Genomic DNA, 23,534 nt, shown 5'->3' with positions numbered 1-23,534 from the left:
GGGCACCAATTCCTTCCTCATGCCTGAGATTACACTTATGCTAAATTTTGAAGGGAGCATCTGTTAGATTTAGCATTGGTGTTTATATTTGAAGATAGGGAACATTTGTGCAACTGGGAGAAACTTGTTTGCTTGTCACCCGCTTCAATATACAAAGCAAAGTAATAATAAAAGCCCTAGCATCCTGGTTGGAAATCCAAGAAGACATCTCTATCTGCATGGACAGAGCATTCCAAATTAGGTCAAGAACTGCCGGACCCAATAGGTGGCCTGGAGATTGCCTAGTCTTTCTTAACTCACAAATTTTAAAAGATAAAATAATGCAAGCTAATAAGAAGAAAAAACTCAGAATTGAAGAACAAGAAATTATAATCATGCGTGAAATACCAGCTAGGTTGAGGAAGAAAAAAGGAAAATATAAACGCTTAACAGATGCACTCAAAAAGAATAGCATCCCCTTCCGCTGGGAATTCCCGGAAGGAATTTCATTCACTTATAAACAGAGCAGGAAGAGGCTGAACTCAGAGGAAGAAGCAAAAATATTTCATATATCATAAAGCATTAGGAGGGGAATATCATAAAGCATTAGGAGTGGGAAATGGATGGGACAGGAGAGATACGAGAGAGGAACAAGAGAATGACAAGGGGGAAACAGAGGATGGTAGAAGATGTTAATGACAGAGCAGAAATAAGGAGGAACTTTTAGACGATATACGAAGCAAAACACTTTGACCAGAATATTTACATATTTTATTAAATCTTTACAATCAGCAATAATAATTAGGTACACAATTGTATATACAAGGATTATATATACACTTTGAGCTCAGACTTCTACATCACAGTACACAGTTGCCCTTAGGAGTATTGTACACACTTAAAATTACCAGACAGTAAACCCTAACAACGGTCGTGTTGCAGCACCCCTTATTACACTTTTCATAAATTACATCATAAGAAAATATATGGCTGTAAATTGGGCTGGTAAAAAGTCTTACAAAATCTGGATGTACGGTTATGCATTCATAGAATGTTTCCTCTGGTTGTCCTAACTATAGGGTTTTTCTGGGATCTCTATGAACCTGCTATAAATAACTACGGCGAAAGATGCACAAGACAGCAGGTTTAGGAAAATCCTGATTAGAAAGTAACCCTGTTATTGTGCCAGCTCATTTGATACCCTCTCCTCAAGGAACGCCCCAACCACATACAGGAATGCTTGTCCAAAAAATGGGCTTCTGTTGTGATATGAAGATATTAACTCATAATTGGTAAGCTCTCTGCAAAAGACAAGTCTCCAAATTTAGCTACTAACATGTAAACCTTTTTTTGCTATTGTCCAACAGGCTTATGGCTATGATGAAGAACAAAAAATATATAAAAGGGCAACCTATATCTGAGGTAGACTCTACCACCGTTCAGATGCTCCTTTCTAATGGCAAGGGAATCTTTCAATAATCCCTGAATCAATGAGGAAAACTCAAAAGGTGTGCAGATATTTCGATGTCAATACATCAACTTAAAAATCCACATTATGGACTATGTACAAATAAGTAGCAGGTAGCTCACACTCTTAATAAATTATCGGTAGGAAGAAATGGAATTTAGCAGCTGCTGTTTCGTCTAAAACACTTGGTGAAGATACAATGACTAAAGATTCAGTTCACCAGAAACACCAAATGAGCCGTTACTATTGAAGGCCTAATAAAAATAGCAGTTTGATGGGGTAAGTTATAGCCTAGGACAGAGTTAATATTGAGAAGTTTTTTACGAGTGGCACTATTACTCAGACATGCAGAACATCCCACTTGCTTTTTACAGTTCTAACTTAAAATTAAGTGCATTTGGCCTGAAACGCACACATTCTCCTCTAAGCTCTAGGCCTAAGTTACTAAAGGACACTTTAGAGAAGCCTCTATTCAAATTCCCTGAAGGAACAGTCCACGTACAAAAAAATAATAATAATCATAACAAAATTAAAGCCTCCGGTCTAAACATAATTCATCTCTGGGAACTCCACAAAAAAAATGCTGAAGGCCCCACATCTAACACTCACATGTGCAAATGGGAAAAAAGAATTGAAAAAAGTTAAAGGACACTTTTATTCATTTGTCCACTAAGATTTCGCACCACTCTTTCATCCATAAGAATAAGGTCTTTCCACCTGGCTGATATGTTTTTTAGAAAGATGCCTTTGCACCTTTTTGTGCTAGGATCAATCCTCGGGTTCGGACTGGAAATGAACCTAACTGTTATATAGCCAGTTTCTAAGGATTTGTGTTGCACGCGACATTGACGCAATCTGGGACTGGACGGATAAAGGTATACTTGCCCTTTGAACTGCTCAGTTCACTGGGGTACAAAAACAGAGGGCAGGTTTAGTTCACATACCAGTAGAATCCCAACAGATACAGCTTTACTTTCTCCCTATATGGATGTCTAAGTCAACGGTTGATAATTCACTTCTATGGGGAATGTAAAGTGCTGTCTTAAGAAAAAGTTCGTGCGCTCCAAAAACACCCATCACCGAATGAATTTCGGTGAGAGCACTGGGGTACAAGCCCTCCTCTCCCCACATACATCCCAGCACCCTAACAGGGATTCTGCTAGTTCTCAATTAAAACAAAAACACATTTATACATAAAGTGGCAGAACAGGGCACAGCACATACTGTGCCGTGTCAAATCAGTTTCCGACAGCCAAAAAACCTGAGAACAATAAAGACAAACGTCATCAAGACTGGATATAAATAAGCAACGTCTGGCAGTCTTGCGTAGATGCAACTGTATTGTTTTTCTTTGTCTTTTAGCTACACGTGGGTTTGTAAAAAAAAAAAAAGCTCACTTTAAGACATTTGTGAAACATGATTGCTGTCAAACACACTAGGATTTCTACAACTTAAAAAAAAAAATCTACACATGATACCAGTCTTTCACTGACTTCATACTTTCCTATGGACATACTGGCCTTTTTTGTGCACAGAAATTTAAGCTGTATACAGGAATAGAGAGATGTTACTGATGTAAGGCTGATTTAAAGTTGCAAAAAAATAAAATGAAATAAATTCTATCCCAGCGCTATCTGATTTGGTACCTTTCCCAGGAAATCGGCAAGGAAGCAAGTTTGGCTTATTTTAGCTCACGATTCACTGTGCAAGGTTCAAAATCAAAGTAATGGGAGTGTAGAGAAGAGGCTATGCCCCATTACTCAGATTCAAGTTTCAGAATTAACTGCGGTTTTATTTTTTATTTTTTGCTAATCGAGCACATAGTCTGTAAATCAAAGGCAATCTTGACTTGAACTAGGAACTTAAAAAAAAATAAATCCAAGTTATCTTGGTCGCTCTTCAAAATAATAAATGGAAGATGTGATAAAGGAGGTACAGCACACTCGCTATATTAAGTGGCACAGGACACGTCAGAGCTGCCTGCTATTCTGCCCTCACTATAAAGGCCACCACCGCCTGAAGTACCTTCTGCCATGTCTCCATAAAAAGGCTTCTGAGATACGGTATAGACCCTTGAAAAAGCATCATCGCCAACAGCCAGCCTGTAGCCATCATGTGCCGTGCCCCAACTAGCCATCCAGACTCGGTGGTGCATTGAAATCCCCGTTTCATTCATTCTCTGCTTCCTAAGGCTTAGACAAAGCTCACTTACAGCAACGTGGAACGCAGGAGGGATCCAAATCATTCCCTGAATGAACCTCCTGTGCTACAGCACCATGCAAAGGAACCCTGCAAACGGGTCAATTGCACATTCCCATTTTCCATAAAACAGGGGGAAGAAAAACAATAGAAATTTTAACACATGCTGGAATTTGCCAAAGGAACCTGGCTGCTCCTCACAATACTGAACAATTCTCTCTTCTTTTTTTTTTAATTTTCAGATGCTAGGGTCTTTACTATCCTCCATAAAGTTCACCACTTTGTAGTCCCACAAGCACTTTATTAGAAGTTATAGTTCATCCTTTTCCATCATTTCAAAAGCTTCTATGTCTTCATTCCAATCAGCTAATATTGATTCCATAGACTGTCCTTTATTATTATCCCAGCTATCAGTGGGATTGGAGTCAGTTTCAATCTTTGATTGTTCCTCGGGGTGATTTTCCAAGTCTGATGCTTGACTACTGGTTTCCTGGAGTTTATTAGTTTCCTGGAGTTTAGGGATACAGGATTCCTGGTCCATAAGGGAAACACTATCGCTGCCCAACTCTGCAGGTGACTCCAACCCACCTTCTCCTTCTGGGTCTTGATTGACCAAGTTCAAATCTGCAGAAATCTCTTCTGACCTCTGGTTATGAGAATCATTATCAGATGACTTCTGATCCATGCTTTCCATTTCCAAATCTTAAGAGGGGAAAGAAACACAATGATTTTTTTAAAACAACTGTAGTTTATGGCTCTTGAGTACAGTCGTACCTTGGAAGCCAAGTGGAATCCGTTCCAGAAGTCCATTCGACTTCCAAAACGTTCAAAAACCAAAGCACGGCTTCTGATTGGCTGCAGGAAGCTCCTGCAGCCAATCGGAAGCCATGGAAGCCCCGTCAGACGTTTGGCTTCCAAAAATAGTTCACAAACCGGAACAGTCACTTCCAGGTTTGCGACGTTCAGGAGCCAAAATGTTTGGGGAACTAAGCTGTTCCAATTCCAAGGTACGGCTGTATCTATTTTCAAGCTTTTATCAAATAAACACAGCTATTAATAATGTCATAATTAACCCTCTTATTACACATGTTTGAGAGTGTGAGGCTGATAGTTATTTTTGAAACAATTCCGAAGAAATTTTCTCCAAAGAAAATATATGCATGGTTTCCAAGGTCTCTAAAAATCAATTACTATAATCTGCCTAAAGGACCTTTTCGGTCTGAACTAACCAATGGCTGATCTTTCAAGCGGTTTATCTGCCCCAAAGTTCCTAGAGATTATTAGTGTCCATATGTCACCTATGAGACCAACATGAGAACAGCACCTCAATGACTTGAAACATACATTACTCATGAATCAAGGATTAGGCTGGTTCGTTTTGCATCACAATTCAGCATTGTCAAAGCGAACATCCCAAAGGAGAAATGCTTTCAGAATTTTGGGCAAAAACATACAGATGTTTGATACTTACTGCTATCAATAATGTAGTTTGGAATCATTTTATCTTTAAATATAGTTGCTGACAATCCAAGGGTAGCACAGGAAGAAGGGAAAAAGCACATATGCATTTTAAATTCAGAAATTTCCTAACTTACAATGGCAATTCATTCATTAACATAGCTGCTGCTTTAAAAAATGGTTTGAGGGGACCGCACAGCAACACAAGAATATTGTTGACATGCCCTCCCTGCGTACAAAGGCATCATCGCTTTTGACTTTCAGACATCTTTGAAAGATTATTTTTATGCTATGGGGTCTATGACATCCTTTAAAATGTCCCTTGAGCAGCCAATCATTTTAATTATTGCTTTGTATTGCTTTTAAATGTCTTTATGTTGTTGTACACCGACCCACTGTTTTGTGAGAGGGCAGTTTCCAAATGCTTTTATAAATAAAATGTGATACAGCAGTCAGAAAGTTGCCACCTGAAGAGAAATATTCTAGGAACATAAAAGGCGGGAGAAATCCAGGGAGCTTTAAGGAGAACGCTAAGTTGGCCCTAATCGAGAAGAACCTACTTGCATCTTGAAATAGATATGACAGGCCTGCAAGCCATCTTAAGTCAGCCTTTTAAATTACGTTCCTGCTAAAACACCCCAATGGGAATCAACAGGACTTCAAGGTGGGATAGTGCTCAAACATGCCCAAGGCAAATCCACTGATTTATATGTTTAACTACTGTAGCCTTAAAACGTTCTACCAATTACCTGAAAACCTGGAAAATTAGGCTGACAAGTGTATAATTTCTTGGATTTTTACCTAAGTTGGTGTTCTATTGGCTACCTCCTCAGTCCTTTGGGAAGACTGACCTTAGTGCTGTTATGCCAGGCATAGGCAAACTTGGCCCTCCAGATGTTTGGGGACTACAACTCCCATCATCCCTAACAGGACCAGTGGTCAGGGATGATGGGAACTGTAGTCCCAAAATATCTGGAGGGCCGAGTTTGCCTATGCCTGTGTTATGCGTTTGCTGATCTTCCTGATTCATCCTGTTATTTTGGACTCTCTCCTCTTTCTATATTTTGAAATTTGGACTGAATTAACTGAGCCGGGGCCACCTTTCATACGCTAACATGGTTTTCACTCTTACCTCGGTCTTTTGCTTTGTCAGAAAGCAGCACTTCTACAGCTTCATATTCCTGGATGGCATCAAGGATAATACTGCCTTCCTTGTTGAACAGAAACAGCATTGGCACAGTGATGTCGTCTGTATTCTTGCCATCGCCTGCCATCTGGAAGAGAGGGGCTGTGTCGCTGCTGCTTCCTTCATTGTCATCTAGGTGGAACGAGCAGGGTTTCCATTAATATTAACTTTCACCCACTGAATTCTCAGTGCAACTTGAAAGTTACTTGGACCTTCAATCAGTATAAAACCTGGTTAGCAGAATTCGGACCAATACAACCAGATTCACTTATACAGTGGTACCTCGGGTTACGTACGCTTCAGGTTACAGAATCCGCTAACCCGAAAATATTACCTCAGGTTAAGAACTTTGCTTCAGGATGAGAACAGAAATCGTGCTCTGGGGCCGCGACAGCAACAGGAGGCCCCATTAGCTAAAGTGGTGCTTAAGGTTAAGAACAGTTTCAGGTTAAGAACGAACCTTCAGAACTAATTAAGTAAGTAACCAAAGGTACCACTGTAAAGGAAAAGGTACCCCTGACCATTAGGTCCAGTCGTGGACGACTCTGGGGTTGCAGCTTTCATCTCGCTCTATAGGCTGAGGGAGCCAGCGTTTGTCCGCAGACAGCTTCTGGGTCATGTGGCCAGCATGACTAAGCCGCTTCTGGTGAACCAGAGCAGCGAACGGAAACACTGTTTACCTTCCCGCTGGAGCGGTACCTATTTATCTACTTGCACTTTGACATGCTTTAGAACTGCTAGGTTGGCAGGAGCAGGGACCGAGCAATGGGAGCTCACCCCGTCACGGGGATTTGAACCGCCGACCTTCTGATCGGCAAGCCCTAGGCTCAGTGGTTTAGACCACAGTGCCACCCGCGTCACTTATAATACATACCAATTTTAAACAAACTTCTAGCTGCCTCTTTGCCTACAGGTGCTGGTACTTATCTTTAAAAATCCTAAATGGCTTAGAACCTGAATACCTGAAGGCATGCCTTTTCTCATACAACCCACTGTGAGATCCTCAGGAAAGGTGGGATATGAATGTAATACAGGCAACCAGACCATCTTGAGGTCTTCGACAGTCCTTAACCAACCACCTACTCTATCAGAAATTCATTATTCAACCAAAAGGGCATTTTCACCCATGAGGCATCCTGGTTTTTGGAATAAACACAGTATGCGGCACCCACACTGTGATCTTTTAAATGCCAAGGTATTTTTATTTATTTATTTAATGAGAGAGTTTGCATTGGCCAAGCCTTAACCTGGGTAATAGTTTGAATTACTTCATGCCGTACACTGAATTAGAAGGAGGGTCGTATACAGTGGTACCTCAGGTTAAGAACTTAATTCGTTCTAGAGGTCCGTTCATAACCTGGAACTTTTCTTAAATCTGAGGTACCACTTAAGCTAATGGGGCCTCCCACTGCCACCGCTGCGCGATTTCTGTTCTCATCCTGAAGCAAAGTTCTTAACCCGAGGTAATATTTCTGGATTAGAGGAGTCTGTAACCTTAGGCGTCTGTAACCTGAGGTACTACTGTATAAAGGTTTAAAAGGTTTTAAATACAGTAGACATCTGCGCCCGTGCGGGTTGCAATTCGGCGCTTCTGCGCATGCGCGACTGCCAAAACCCAGAAATAACCCATTCTGGTACTTCCGGGTTTCAGCGGTCCGTAACCTGAAAAAACGCAACCTGAAGCAGCTGTAACCCGAGATATGACTGTACAATCAAAACTGTTCACATTAAAATTATTAAAGTGCATGAGTCACACCTGCCTTAACATTTCAAGTGTGTCACTGTTAACTAAAAAACCTTTATATACGTTTTCTGTTTCACTTACCAATAACAATGCCACCTATAGCCCCAGCTTTTTGGATGTTCCGTGCCTTTTCAGCAAACATGCACTGCCCTCTTTGCATCAAAGCAATTTTATCCTTCAGCGCTTCAGGGTTGGTGATCTCAGAGCATCCATTATATGGTTTACTGACTGCAACAAATCCTCTTGCCTGTTGAAGAGATGAGAGGCTTTAGTAGTCGGTATTCAAGCATGTAAACATTTGCATTTTTCGCACTAAAATATATGAAGAGCATAATAGGAAATACAACCCTCATCATCAGGGCCAGATTTAGGTTTGATGAGGCCCTAAGCAGTAGGTAATGGGGCCCGTTATATGCCCAGCTATCCTTTGTCAACAACAAATTGTCACTGTTTTTTTTCTGTTGAATATATGCTATATGGTAATTTATGGACCTAATAGGCATCTAAAGCCATTTGCACATGCAGAATGTAGGCACCCTATATATAGAAATAAGCAAACCAGTGATATTTTAGGGAGCAGGCTAGCAGGCGGGGCCCATTACTTACATCACAGGAGCCTACACAACACAAAACACTGTTGCTGTACGTAGGTTTTGTTTTAGTTGTTTTTTATGTTATATTTTGGAATTGTACATCCAGGGGTTTTTTCTTTAAATTTTTTCGGGGCACCCAAGAGAGTGGGGCCCTAAGGTATAGCTTGTTTAGCTTATATGTAAATCCAGCACTGATCATCCTCCAACCCAGGGTTGGTGCTCTTAAACCCAGTGAAATCTAACAGCTTCGCCACACTGCACTGGATTGTGCCCAATAACTGCAGTGAAGGCAGTTATTGCAGAATTCATTCATAGAATCATAAAGTTGGAAGGGACCCCAAGGGTCATTTAGTCCAACCCTCTACGATGCAGGACTCTATTGCCCAACGTGGGGTTCAAACCCACAACCCTGAGATTAAGAGCCTCATGCTCTACCAACTGAGCTATCCCAATAGGATGATTCATTGCATGCTAAATCAGAATAGTGGCATTTGAAGCTACTGCACTTTATAAAAATGTGTTGCCTGCAACAAATCATGTGTCAGCTGATGCTCAGGACGTTCAATCACGCTTTCCAGCCAGATCCAGACGCATTTCTATCTGCCCCACACCTGATATCACATAAGCTGTCAGGTATGGGATGGGTGGGCGTGGTTTGGGGCAAATGGCCTGGTGGGCAAAATGGGGAGCCTCAATTGGCTTCATACATAAAACAGTCTTGCCCAGCGCCTATTCAGACTGTTCCCCTCCACTCCACTCTCATTCGAGTTAGCCATCTGCTTTTGGCCTTAGTTATTCAGAGTTGCTTTGTTTTCTTGACTTAGGGGGATTCTAGAACAACTCCTCTTCTTGTTATTTTTTAGACTTAACACATAGAATAAGAGAACAGGGAGAACATACGTTTAAAGAGATTGGAAAACATTCATGGAATATACAGGAAATAATTGTGTACAGCTGAAAACGCTGGCAGCATTAAGATAAATTCAACAAGTTTTGATGGATGCAATAATGGAATACTGAATGGTATGTTTTTTTGTAAAATATGCGGGGAAAGTAAACCATGGAAAGAGAAGAAGGGGAGTCATTGATATCTTAAGGATGTATAAATGAGTATTTTAAATTGTAAAACAGAAAACTTAATGAAATTATATATAGTACTATAGTATTATATAGTACTATAGTACTCTTGTTTTAGATAAATTAAAGTTCTGTATGTTAACAATTTCCCATAACTTCCGTCTAAACTATACAAGTGGTTGCTGTTTTGAATCACAAGGCTGTAAAGACAGAACGCACCCCTGATTTGTGTTTGGAGAGATCCATTCCAAACTGCGCAGGCCCAGCTGTCAAAACCACTCTGCCAAAGAACGGGTGGGAAACAATTTGAACGGCACGAGGAGGTAGCTGCTGCTCTTTTTGTTGCTGACTGGACAGCTCAATCATTTCTTGCATGAACCGTAGACCATCCTCTGCATCGAGTGAGCTTGCTGCCTAATGAAAAAGTAAGCAATATCTAGCATTTTTTCATTCTAACCCTGCAGACAAAACATGCAACAGCATTTCCTGAGGAAACTCGCTCATTAGTTTGTTCTGAACTTCTAGACATCCAGCGTTAGCCAAAATATTTCAGAATTAGTTTTTGTTTTTATAAAAAATAAAATAAACAGTTATTTGTATCTGACAACACTTCCAAGGGTATTTTCAGTATAAAATTTCACGTGCATGCTAAAAATATAAAAACACAGGCAAAAGAACTATTACAATGCCAGCAGCAAGACACAATACTACTCAGTAAAAAAAAAAACAGTTCAGAGAACTCAAGATGCCGTCTAGAATAAAGCAGCCCTACTCAGTGCCAGAAAGTCCTCAGCACAGGTGAGGAGAAAGGCTAACCTGGAAAGTTCTAGAGCCTCGGTGTCACCACTGAAAAGGCCCTGTCATGGTAATGACCTCAAAATTTGAAACACATTCAATTCAACTTCGCAGCTTACCACTAACAAATATTTCGAAAAACTTGTCTCCCACTAAACATTCAGACATGATTGAATGGACTACTAGACAGTATAACTGTGTTACTTAGTTTGTGTAACATCAGGAAAAGGGACTTGTCATCTAATCTTCCTTGCTGTATTATATTATATTGTTTTAATTAGTGTTTTTATAGTTGTTCTGATTTTGAGTGGAGTGCCCTATCTGGGTGGATGGAGCAGCCAAGTAATTTCGTTGTCCCTGAGAGGGGGCAATGACAATAAAGGTATTTTTATTATTATTGTTGTTGTTGTTGTTGTTGTTGTTGTTGTTGTTGTTCAACAGCTTCACAGAACATAGGGCACATATTTCAAGAATACTTTCTTGTGTGCCTAAATTTAAGAGTGTCAAATATCTCTAGTATTTGTAGAATTTGTACTGTTAAAACGGAAAGAGGGTCAAACCATCATAAAAGTTGTTGAAATTTTGGGAGGTTGGATAGTTACAGAGGTCTTGGGGGGTGGAGTGCACATTTTTATTTATTTATTATTATTACTTTGTCAAAACACAAAATAAAAATAAATAAAAATAAATGATGTGAGTGTACAGTATAAGGATTAGTAAACAAACTCAATGACTTATGGGCAATACCCTTATAGGCCAGTCCGATTGAAATACAGTGGACCATCCGGATACGAATTAAATTTGTTTTGGGGGTCTGTCCGCAACCCAAAAAGTCTGTAGGCAGAGGCGCCGCTTCTGAACACGCACATGGTGTGATTGCTTCTGCGCATCCGGCGAAACCGAAAGTAGACACTTCTGGGTTTGCCGCATTCGTAACCTGAAAGTTACGTATCCAGAGCAGTACGTAACTAGAGGGTCCGCTGTATAACCTTATTAAGTTTTTTTTCCTGCCATTAGTTCAGATGCGCTATTGGTATCCAAACCGGCAGGGTCTGAAGCAAAATGAATTGATTATAAATTTAAAATGATTATAATTAAAATTGTAATTCTAAATAAATCATTATTTTATATGCAGGTAGTTTGTTCACGGGACGCGGGTGGCGCTGTGGGTTAAGCCACAGAGCCTAGGACTTGCCGATCAGAAGGTCAGCGGTTCGAATCCCCATGACGGGGTGAGCTCCCGTTGCTTGGTCCCGGCTCCTGCCAACCTAGCAGTTCGAAAGCACGTCAAAGTGCAAGTAGATAAATAGGTACTGCTCCAGCGGGAAGGTAAACAACGTTTCCGTGCGCTGCTCTGGTACACCAGAAGCGGCTTAGTCATGCTGGCCACATGACCCGGAAAAACTCTCTGCGGACAAATGCCGACTCCCTCGGCCAATAAAGCGAGATGAGCGCCGCAACCCCAGAGTCGGTCACGACTGGACCTAATGGTCAGGGATCCCTTTACCTTTACCTAGTTTGTTCATAATGGAAAGTCTTAATTTATTCCAATGTATTATATCCATATTTATACCTCTCCAACCTGTACTATAATTAAACTGAAACAACTTGTTTCAAATAAAATAAAATAAAATAAAAATTAAGAGTGCCTGGATGTCAACTTCCTACTACTGCATAAATGAAGACAAGTACACTGAAGGGCTATGACAGGGCAAGATCTTACTTGAATAGCATGTTGCACCAGTTGGACTCTTCCATCTTTGAGGTGAATCAAGCTGACTCCCATCTTCTTTAGGATCTCTAAATGCTCAGGATTGCTGGCCATGAAATCCCTGGCTCTCAGGGGGGGCTTTGGTCCGGTGCCCAAACTCTCTTCCCTGCAAGAGAAAGCATGCCGCCTACATTTTAAGAACTGAGTTGATGGTGCTTGAATAATATACATGAGGTGCATAAGACTAAAACATGCTATGCGTAGCCGTCAGAGGCCACTGAACGGATAATAAAATGCATGAAAGGGCTTCTGGAAGCTTGCAGGCTGAAACACAAGCCTTGCTTTCTCTTATTGCACACAAATGTTTTTGACTACAACTCCCATCATCCATTACAAATAGACAAGCTGCAATCAGGCTGGGAAATTCTGATACAAGAACCTCAGGCATATTCCATTGCATGGAGTCATCCAAACCAAACTGTATTGAATGATTTCATCGTTATGTGTTAGTCAATGCATAAAAGTATATCAGCTCCATATAAGCAGCTGTATCACCTAGTTAGGGACGTGGGTGGCGCTGTGGTCTAAACCACAGAGCCTAGGGCTTGCCGATCAGAAGGTCGGCGGTTCGAATCCCCGCGACTAGGTGAGCTCCCGTTGCTCGGTCCCAGCTCCTGCCCACCTAGCAGTTCGAAAGCACGTCAAAGTGCAAGTAGATAAATAGGTACCGCTCCAGCGGGAAGGTAAATGGCATTTCCATGCGCTGCTCTGGTTTCGCCAGAAGCGGCTTTGTCATGCTGGCCACACTACCCAGAAGCTGTCTGTGGACAAACGCCGGCTCCCTCGGCCTATAGAGTGAGATGTGCACACAACCCCAGGGTCGTCCGCAACTGGACCTAATGGTCAGGGGTGCCTTTACCTTTACCTATCACATAGTTATGAAAGGTATAAACAATGCTCTTACGCTCTGGAAACACCCCTAGGACAACTCTTGTCCACCACATTTTTCAGAGGTTCCCTGATGCTCTGAGCATACATTGGGTCATTTGGAAAGAGGATCTGAGTGTTGGGGCATGTCCAGTCAAAGTTGCTATCATCCAATTCTGTGTATTCTGTAGTCTGCAAAGGGGAAAAGAGGGAGAATTTAAGCATTGTTTTCTCTTTCTTTCTTTAACCATGTGCAGTCACAATATCCAAATGTGTTTGCAACGAAAGTACAATTACAAACCTTCCAACCACAAAAAGGAATAGGCAGAGTTAAAATGTCAATCAATATATTGTTACAACTGTACAATTCTATGATTCTATGTAAGGAATCAAGTTACAAAAGACCAAATTTTCATTTAGAAATTCGTTACCTAATTTACGTTTGCATAAACAGCAAAGAATGGCACAGTTTGTGCACCAACGGAAGAATAATCTAAAAATATTCTAAGAGTTACTTTTACTGAGGAAGATAAAAGCTAGTCTGCAATTAAATCAATTCAAAAATATGAAGCAACACTCACAATGTTTTTCCTAGGGGCCGTTTGGTTTGCAGTAGATAGCCAGAGAGGTAGCAAATGAGCTTCTGTGGTAAAGATATAGTCTTCTATATCGAAAGTCAGGTCTTCCTTATCAGCAAAGAGCAGGTATAAATATTTAAACATTTCAGCCAGGAAGAAAGAATCCATCCTAGAAAGAGGAAATAAATAAACTAAGTATCATTTTTCCTTCTTGATACACAGTCGTACCTTGGAAGTCAAACAGAATCCGTTCTGGAAGTCCGTTCAACTTCCAAAGCGTTTGGAAACCAAAGCGTGGCTTCTGATTGGCTGCAGGAAGCTCCTGCAGCCAATCGGAAGCCCCATCGGACGTTCGGCTTCCAAAAACAATTCGCAAACCGGAACACTCACTTCCGGGTTTGCGGCATTCGGGAGGCAAAACGTTCCAGAACTATGCTGTTCGAAAACCAAGGTACGACTGTATCACTAACAACAAAATGAAAAGCAAGATATTTTTGAGTAAAGTCAAAATGACAACTAATGGGAAGAACTTCGCTAAGTTTTTCCAAAGAATGCATACATGGCTAAAGACTAAATAGCAAGAATTTCACGTAAAGGATCTCTTAGTCTCGCATGATCCTGCCCACCCACTTGGGTCACTGATAGAAATCCTGCTCTGCGCCAGCATCTTAAGGGCCTTCTCAGATGCTGCACCTAGAGGCAGAACTTCTTCCCCCAAGGGCCTAATCTGACCGCCTCCTTATTGACATTTCACAGCAACTCAGTCCAAACAGTCCAGTTTGGATGTGCCTTCAATTATTTGTATGCTGTTTTGATGTTGTCACCTTATTTTCTGCTTCTGATGAGGGCTTGGACCCCAAAAAAGTGCCTTTTCACTAGCAGACTGCTATTTCTGTTCATAGAAGGGCTGTTTCTGCTGTGAGAAAAGTGACCCCAACTTCTTCTGCTTGTACCAGCTTGAAGACCTTTCAATATTGCCCAATTATGCCACAACAGGAGTGGGAAACCTTTTCTGGCTAGTGGCTCAGATCCTAACTTCCTAGACAGCAATTCTGTCAGGTGGGTGGGATCACCTGACATTATTCTGAGGCAGGAAGTTCCCCATGCCTGCAATTCGTCTTCCGTTAGGGTTGCACAAGTTTACAGAATGGCACTATTCTCCCACCTGTGGTTGTGTGGATCTAAGCCCTTGTTTTCATGCTATTTAAATGTCTATTGTTAAATACATTAACAAGTTAAATACTTAAGTTAGGTGCCTTGAGGAGGAATATATATATATATATATATATATATATATATATATATATATATATATCTTAATAAAATAAAAATCATGAAACACTTGTTAACATTTACTAAAGTATTAAACCAGTGAAGATTTAATGTACAAAGAAATCCTACCAGCATGAACGCACGGTTGCAAGATTAAATTAGCAAAACCTAGCAACGCTTTTCAGCTAATTACCTGTCTTCATGGCTTCCAGTACGAACATCCTTCATAGCAGCAAATCCACAAGGTACACGAGCATATTTATTTAAGTTTTCAATTAGTGTTTTTCCTACTTCTAGGTAGTAAGGATCTCCAGTAGCCTGTTTTTAAAGGAAAATTTGTTGCACTTACTCCTAGAGATACGCTATACACACAATACATTCTTATCTGTTATTATACTTTGATATTTGACTTCTGCACACATTTTAAAGCCTTGGATTTAAAGTCAAACTGCACTGCTAAATACATCCTAGCCTGGACGGAAGAATATTCACAGAGGGAGAAGAGAGCTGAGAAACTGTTTGCAGTCAGCAATTCAAGGGGCTTACCAGCCTCAATAGAAAGCTTCTTTATCTTGCGCCACAAGTTAGAAAGTCTCAGGCTCATCGTATTGTTAAAAATACTTGCTCTGCGTAAGTATTGTTCTTGAGCATGCATAAGAAGGTGTCAACCCTCTGAGACCGGAAGTACAGCCAACCCACACCACAAACAGGGAAAAATCAGAAGCCCAGGGAGTAAGTATAGATGGAAATTACCATTCTCTGCTGCTTGCCCTAAGCATCTGGTAACAATCCTACTTATATTACCTTTCAGTTTGGAAGCTGGACTTAGCTATCCCAGTTCATAATCAATAGGCCTCCTTTTTCAAAGCCATCTAAGGTTAGAGGCTGTGTGACGTAGTACCTGCTGGCATAATTTCAGAGCAAGTGAAAGAGAACAATCTCTTCCCACTATTCACGATTTCGAAATACTTTCATATCCTGCCCCCAAGCCCCAATTCATTCATTCATTCTAAGCGAACAAACCTAATTCTCTTTAGTCTTTCTTTATGGGGAAGTCGCTGCATATTCTTAACCATTATAGATTCCTCTTTTTGTAGCTTATCTGTGCCTGTAATATTCTTCTTGAGATAAAGCAGCCACTTCAGTACAAAGTATTTTAGTGCAACTGCATCACAGTGTCATAAAAAGGTGCTAACGTTTTCAATTCCTTTCCTAAGATTATCAAGGATTTAAGACACCTTGAATTTGAAGAACGAAATCTTACTTTATACAAGAAATAGGTACTCTCTGCAAATTCTGGCCTTAAAGGATGTTGAGCCCAATGAACCCGGAAGTCTGTTGTGAAAGCCTGAAGGAGAAAAGAAGACATAGGGAAATACTAAACTGTACAGTACTTTGGTCACAGGTGCTATTATTATTATTATTATTATTATTATTATTATTATTATTATTATTATTATTATACCACACTTCATCCGAAGATTGCAGGGCAGTTCACAACATAAAAATACAAAATGAGAACATAAAATACATAATAAAAACAAGAACAGAACAAAAGCAATAACCTCACCCCTACCCACAAACACATTGAAAAGGACAGAGAATGTTAATCAGCCAAAGACCTGGTAAAAAAGAAACATTTTGCCTGCTGCCTAAAAACTTATCGAACAGTCCCTGTTAGCCAGACAGGCAGGCATTTTCCTTTGCGGTCGTCCTCACCTGTAAAATGAGGAGTAATCATCTACAGCACAAGGGTTTTGTGTGGATGAAAATAGCATTCCCAATATGTTAGGTGCTATTTTATTATTCCCCTGTTACAGATTAGCTATCAAGAGAAGTTTGCAAAGTTCACTCAAACATGACAACTCTATGCTAGGCCAAGGTCTCCCAGGCTCTCGTCTGACATTATCCACTGGGTCACAATCTCAGATACAGGGGAAGGAAAAAGACCAAGATATAGGATAGCATCCAGTTAGTCCTATTCTGAGTAGATTGATGGACTTTAAATATGTCCAATGATTTCAAAGGAAATACTCAATATGACTTAGTTGGATACCACTCATAAAACTAGATTTGAAAGTACAGTGGTGCCCCGCAAGACGAATGCCTCGCAAGACGGAAAACCCGCTAGACGAAAGGGTTTTCCGTTTTGGAGGTGCTTCGCAAAACGAATTTCCTATGGGCTTGCTTCGCAAGACGAAAATGTCTTGCGAGTTCCTGTGGGGTTTTTTTTTTCCTCCCCCCCCTTTTTCCCAAGCCGCTAAGCCGCTTAACAGCTGATTGGCTAAGCCACTTAACAGCTGATCTGCTAAGCCGCTAAATCGCTTATCAGCTGATCCGCTAAGCCGCTTATCAGCTGATCCGCTAAGCCCGCTAAGCCGCTAAGCCGCTAATGGGCTTGCTTCGCAAGACGAAAAAACCGCAAGACGAAGAGACTCGCGGAACGGATTCTTTTCGTCTTGCGAGGCACCACTGTAAATGAGTTGTGAACATATGGCAAAGCTTTTCACTGTATGAGTGTGATGTAGTGGATAAAATGGTTAAGAGTTGAATATCTGGGTTTGAATCACTGTCACACTGACACATTAGCCAAACCCAGGAGCACTGGTTCGGATGAGACACTAAACCAGTCTCTCCCCATTCATGTGCAACCACTGTGTGAACAAATGAGCACAAATATGAAAAAGGGAATTGCAGGCAGATGTAGCGATGCATGGAAAGATCTTGGTCAACCATATGAGCAAGAAATGCACTAGCCTCCAGTTCCTACAGGAGGAACAGAAAGTTAAAAAAAGATCAAAATATGCAAAGGGATGCTGATTAGTGCATGAATGACTAATCAGTAATTAGAAATCAACATCTCCCCTTTCCCAGTATTATTATTATCCCCACAATGATACAAGCCAACCGCCTTACCTCTGGAAGAAAGTTATGCTTTTTTATCACCTGATACAGCATCTCGTGAGTTTCTATAGCTGGCCTGATATCACCTTTCAAGACCTATAATCCAAACAGATAGTACCAATGTAAGGCCATTTAGATATGCCCCTTTCCTGTCAGATAATGACCAATTCCATATCTCCCACCACCTGCCCCCAGCCCATGGTTATTTCTTTTTCTTACACAGGCCACGGCGTAAGACAAGGAAACATGAGAGAGCAGAATGGCACTTGGTTAATTAAGCAAAAGACAGAATAATCATATGTACACATGTGCTGAAACCAGTGATTAACATATATTTGGTTTGGTCTGCCAGGTTGGCCATATGTTTACATTCTTAGCGTTAAAAATTATTAGCTCAAATTTAAGTACTGCTTTAATAAAGTTGCTTTCTGGAAATCTTAGATGCCAAACCAGATATTTCCAAGAGTACTCATGTGGTATAGAGGAACTTGTGAATTAAACAATGCTTATGTAATGATATTCCTAATGCATTCCCAGCCACAGAAATTTCTACTCCAAAATGATGGGGGTGGGGACAGAAAAATTCTCTGAAACCTTGCAAAAGGCAAATAAGGAAGGAAAATGTGCTCTCTTATTTGTGCAATCTCTCCTTCCTCTTCCCCCTCCCACCATGGTTTTTGGCAAAATGGCTGCTGCAGACTAGCAAAACACAAAAAAGTAAAGCTTGTTTACGGCTGTTTATTTGTCTGCAGTACCATAAGCCGGACCAAATTTAGAAGCTACCGTTTATAGAGGAAGGAAAGGAAGATTTACCAATAAAGATCGAAATACTGAGAGAATATTCTAGTCAAGAAAAAAAATAATTTTGGAACACTGTGTATAAGAGGCAAGAGAAGGAAGTAGCAGCTAATAACATAAAAGAAAGAATTTAAGGATGTATAACAAAATATCAACAAAACTCCTTAAAAATGTGAGAGTAGGGCATTTGGTGGGCTATTAGTAAGTAAGCTTTATTGTACCAAAGGCCATGACAAAACCATTAGAGCTGTTGCTCTAACGATACTATGAGCCTATTTTAGATGTTTGATATGCTTTATATAATATAGAAATGAGAAAGATGTGCTCCAGGTTAGTGGGATACAAAAGAAATTAAATTTCACAAAAATCTGATTTTATTTGCAGAACACAGCCACCAAGTGTTGATTGCACAATGCTAACACGGCTAGAGACAGCAATTGTAAAAGATTATTCTTTTTTTAAAAAAATAATTTTTATTCATTTTTCAAACACATAATAAAAAACAAACAAAACACAGAACAAAAACATACAAAACATTTAAACATATATAATTTCATAATCTTATTTTCGTACACCTTCTTTCCTCCGACTTCCCCATACCTCCCTTTCGCTGCATCCTTATTTTGCAATTCTTTAGCAACCCTTTAGTCAATTTGTCTATTAGTTCCCTTTCATTAAATTTCCTTAAACTTATTAGTTACAGCTTACAATCATAACACTCCTCAATTTTACAACAATTTTTAAGATATATTTTAAATTTCTTCCAGTCCTCTTCCACTGTCTCTTTCCCCTGGTCGCGGATTCTGCCGGTCATCTCTGCCAATCCCATGAAGTCTGTCATGTAAAAGATTATTCTTCCCCACCGGATGACTACTTTCCCATGACATCATATTTCAAGTTCAAAAGCTTACACCAACCATTCTTTGCTATTTTTTTTTCCAATTACAGCGTCCTGAACATTTATAGAGCTTTGAAAACAAATACTTCTCACACTCAACCCCACAACTAAATAGTCATCACTGGACTGAAAAGTTAAATGCTACTGCACCTCTGATAAACCTACCTGCAAACCAGGGAAAAAGGCTAGTAGGGAGTCCATCCAGGTGCGAGCATTAAGCATTGGTTTGTGTATGTGCACATCAAGCAGGAGAGGTGGTTGGCTAATGTATCTCATTATGGCATCATAATGCTGCAAAACATCAGACCCTGGTGAGCCCACATTCATTTTTCATACCAAATTCATTTGCAAAGTTAAGATCTAAACACACTAAATTGTATGTTGCACTTGCCTCTCCTTAACGTCATGCAAAACAGCTGAGAGGACACCGAACCACACAAGTTAATAAAGGTAAAGGGACCCCTGACCATTAGGTCCAGTCATGACCGACTCTGGGGTTGCGGCGCTCATCTCGCTTTATTGGCCGAGGGAGCCGGCTTACAGCTTTCGGAGTCATGTGGCCAGCATGACTAAACTGCTTCTGGCAAACCAGAGCAGCGCATGGAAACACCCTTTACCTTCCCACCAGAGCGGTACCTATTTATCTACTTGCACTTTGAGGTGCTTTCAAACTGCTAGGCTGGCAGGAGCAGGGACCGAGCAATGGGAGCTCACCCCGTTGCAGGGATTCAAGCCGCCGACCTGCTGATCGGCAAGCCCTAGGCTCTGTGGTTTAAGCCACAGCGCTACCCACGTCCCTGAGTAAGTCATACAGGCTTCCTAATCAAGAAGAGTCCAGCTGAGAAAGGATGGTAGGAAAGACTCATGCAACTGGCCACAACAGCAAGGGGTGCAATTTCTGCCACGCTTGGCTTAACGTTGGATAATTTTTGTGAAGTGCATTTGTTAAATGAAATTAAACAGGCAGGAAGGACGGAGGGGTGTCATTCCAGGAATTTCTTGTTCCTCTTTGAATGATTTAAAGCTTGAGCTCCCACAGCCTTGCCATATAACAAAATTGCTAAATATCACACAGATTAATTGTTTTACCCTCCCTTCATGTTTGAGCCGGATTGTGACACATAAGCTGCTCTGCCTTTAGCACATCGCTGCTCAGTAAATTCCCTCAATCTTTTAGTCAGGGTGACATCTGGAATTTGTTTAAGTATTTTAAAGTTGATGCATCAAGAGTTCATGTAAGGAGGCTAGCAGCCTTTCACCTGAAAAGGGTTTTACTCAGAGAGATGAGCTTTAATAAAAAGCAACACAGTCCAGTCTTCATCTTTCGCAAATATATCGCATGGTGTTTGTTCATAAAATTTACATTTCCAACTCACAAATGTAGCCAATATTTCACTACTAAGCCACTTTGAATAGGGATACTCAATTAAATTCAAAGGGAATCCTTTTACAAGCCCTTCCTGTAGATTTATTCATGTCTGGAGCCAGATGGACTTTTATGGCAAGCAGATACAATGGCCAGTGGTCGCTTCTTAGGACATGCTATGGTACCATGGCAAAAAATATTTTCTGGTTCTGAAATAATACATTACTGAGGGAAGAAGTGCAACCGATGCTGCAAGGAGCCATACAACTCATTATACCTCATGAAATGCACAACCCCTGAGTCTCATGCAAGAGACTTACCGTGTTAAATCTTTCCAGAAAACTGTCATCTCCAAGCAAGACGTAAGCCTTTAATAAATATTCGTAATATGAATCTATACCTGCTCCAACACCACTATCTAGGAAAAAGATGAAAAACCTGTTATATATCTAAGATTGACCTTACAACTAGTTTTCATTCCTGCGAAAGAAGAGCCTGTTAAAGAGTTTGGGCAGGAGTACAGCCAATAAACAAAGAAACTGTGAGAAGTTGCACTCAGCCCAATACAATACTTTCTGTTTTATTTCTTAAAATCCACATGGATCAGGGGGTGGGTAGTCTTTGCCACCCTGATGGGCACCTGCCAGCTTGCCAGCTCTTCAAGGGCTATGTACCAGCAAATACACACAGGTAGGTGCCGCTAAAAAGGTTCTGCCCTGGTTCTACCACACATGCACAACACATTCATTCATTCAGTCAGTCAGTCATTCATTTGTTCCTTCATTCACACCCCACATTCATTCCCATCCCTGTGCTGGACCAAGAGCAAAGGTTTAGCCCTCTCCATGGCTGCAGTGGGACTATTTCCCTACCATTGCCGGGTGTGGAGAAGGCGGCCAGAACTCCGACAGGGAAGAAGATGGGGACTGGCAGTCCACTTCACATAGCTACGCGGGCCAGATCCAGGCCACAGTGTAGTTTAAGGAAATACTTTTCTAGCATTCTGTTCATCTGCATAAAACACTTCTATCAATTCCTTTTATTTGCTCTTCTACTTGCAGGAATGTTTGCCCTTCTTTAGGTAAAGATGGTTGAACCAAATAAGACTAAGGGGAGCAGCCACAAGCAGCTCATCTTATTTATAGCCCATACATTTAAAAGGTTAACCACTCATTCATTAGGTTGCAGCCTGACAAATCCTAGGTCTCGCATGTCAGGGTCAAGAATACAGGCCTCCCCAGCATGAAAGAGGCCCAAGACTGCATATGTGCTTTACAAATTCCCATTTCTGCATGAGCCACAAGGGCACACAGTTGCAAAGTGCCATACCTTTGCGGACCCAATCACCCGTATGAATATTAATTGTGACTCCCACCAAGTTGCTGCTGCGTTGCCTTTTCTCCCAAAGAAAATCAAGTGCCTTCCGTGCATATTCCTGCAGCAAACAAAGTCAACATTTCCAGTTAAATGCTGTTTAATTACAATGGTGAAAATGGGGAAAAAAATCTGATGCAAACAACTGGTGTATCCATTCATTCCACATTTATAATTAGAGAGCTCTGAAGTATTTTGCATAGCTAAATTAAGGTACAAAGGAGTAAGCCAGACCCACTGATATCATGGAATTAGGTAACTTACCAATTGATTTCAATGAGTCTATGGAGAGCATAGATCATGGGTAGGCAAACTAAGGCCCAGGGGCCGGATCCAGCCCAATCGCCTTCTAAATCCGGCCCGCAGACCATCTGGGAATCAGCGTGTTTTTACATGAGTAGAATGTGTCCTTTTACTTAAATTGCATCTCTGGGTTATTTGTGGGGCATAGGAATTTGTTCATTATTATTTTTTTCAAAATAAAGTCCGGCCCCCCACAAGGTCTGAGGGACAGTAGACCGGCCCCCTGCTGAAAAAGTTTGCCAACTTGGCATAGATTAACATAATCAATGTTAATCACCCAAAAGCAATTTTCTGCTTTCACAATTATTCCACTCCTTGCTGCCAATAATGGCTATTCATTCCTGATTCCACATATGTCAATGGAGATTCTATCCATCAGCTGGAACGGCAGCCCTTCCAGTTTAAGAACCAGTCATTCTTTAAGACTGGAAGGAAATTACCAAATGCACAGCCTTTAGATGCTACCCTATGTAAATTGCTACTGTCACAAGCAACTAGAAAATTGCCAAATTACAAGGCCGCCCTAAGACTCACATAATACCCAGATAGCAATAGATAGCAAACAATTCCACAAGCAATGTTATTAACAATGTAAGGGGGAGGGGGAAGAGAGAGACTGAATAGCTTAAGGCAATTTGGGTATTATTTAGGAGAAATCTGAACTGGGGATTTTTGGTCCAGCGTTCAGTCTATTTTGCTACAGTAGAGCAAAGCTACAAGAATATTGGTTGCTACTGTTGGGAATCAATATCAACATAATCAGGACACCATAAAAGAAAAAAAACATTGGTTTCTTCCTTGATGCAAGTGCAATGCCCACCATAAATGCCAATAAATAGCAGCTTACGGTAAACAAAGGTTTAACAATAAACTGCTGCTTATACCATCGAGTTTATGCCAAGAT

At 40.8% G+C, this 23,534-nt stretch overlaps 1 protein-coding gene across 2 annotated transcripts in view; it reads right to left on the bottom strand.

Annotated features, from left to right (window-relative positions):
• Positions 1-727: 727 nt before the first annotated feature.
• Positions 728-23,534, bottom strand: part of EDEM3 (ER degradation enhancing alpha-mannosidase like protein 3) — a 37,802-nt gene continuing 14,995 nt past the window's right edge. Inside the window, exons 8-21 of one of the 2 annotated variants that reach the window (XM_081914826.1) lie at positions 22,283-22,388; positions 21,274-21,371; positions 19,753-19,878; positions 17,904-17,987; positions 16,252-16,335; positions 15,181-15,305; positions 13,719-13,884; positions 13,175-13,329; positions 12,223-12,376; positions 9,924-10,118; positions 8,116-8,281; positions 6,237-6,422; positions 5,118-5,165; positions 728-4,348 (exon numbers count right to left, since the gene is read on the bottom strand). In XM_081914826.1, the coding sequence (XP_081770952.1) occupies positions 3,957-4,348; positions 5,118-5,165; positions 6,237-6,422; positions 8,116-8,281; positions 9,924-10,118; positions 12,223-12,376; positions 13,175-13,329; positions 13,719-13,884; positions 15,181-15,305; positions 16,252-16,335; positions 17,904-17,987; positions 19,753-19,878; positions 21,274-21,371; positions 22,283-22,388 (2,085 nt within the window). In that variant the 3' untranslated portion in view covers positions 728-3,956. The remainder of the gene's footprint in view (positions 4,349-5,117; positions 5,166-6,236; positions 6,423-8,115; positions 8,282-9,923; positions 10,119-12,222; positions 12,377-13,174; positions 13,330-13,718; positions 13,885-15,180; positions 15,306-16,251; positions 16,336-17,903; positions 17,988-19,752; positions 19,879-21,273; positions 21,372-22,282; positions 22,389-23,534) is intronic. The other variant, XM_081914827.1, reaches the window with a different exon arrangement.

The sequence above is a fragment of the Podarcis melisellensis genome, assembly GCF_964234715.1.
Source record: "Podarcis melisellensis genome assembly, chromosome: 6".
Lineage (NCBI taxonomy): Eukaryota > Metazoa > Chordata > Lepidosauria > Squamata > Lacertidae > Podarcis > Podarcis melisellensis.
Note: the sequence above shows the minus strand (reverse complement) of the source record. Positions and strands in the feature narration are given on the sequence as shown.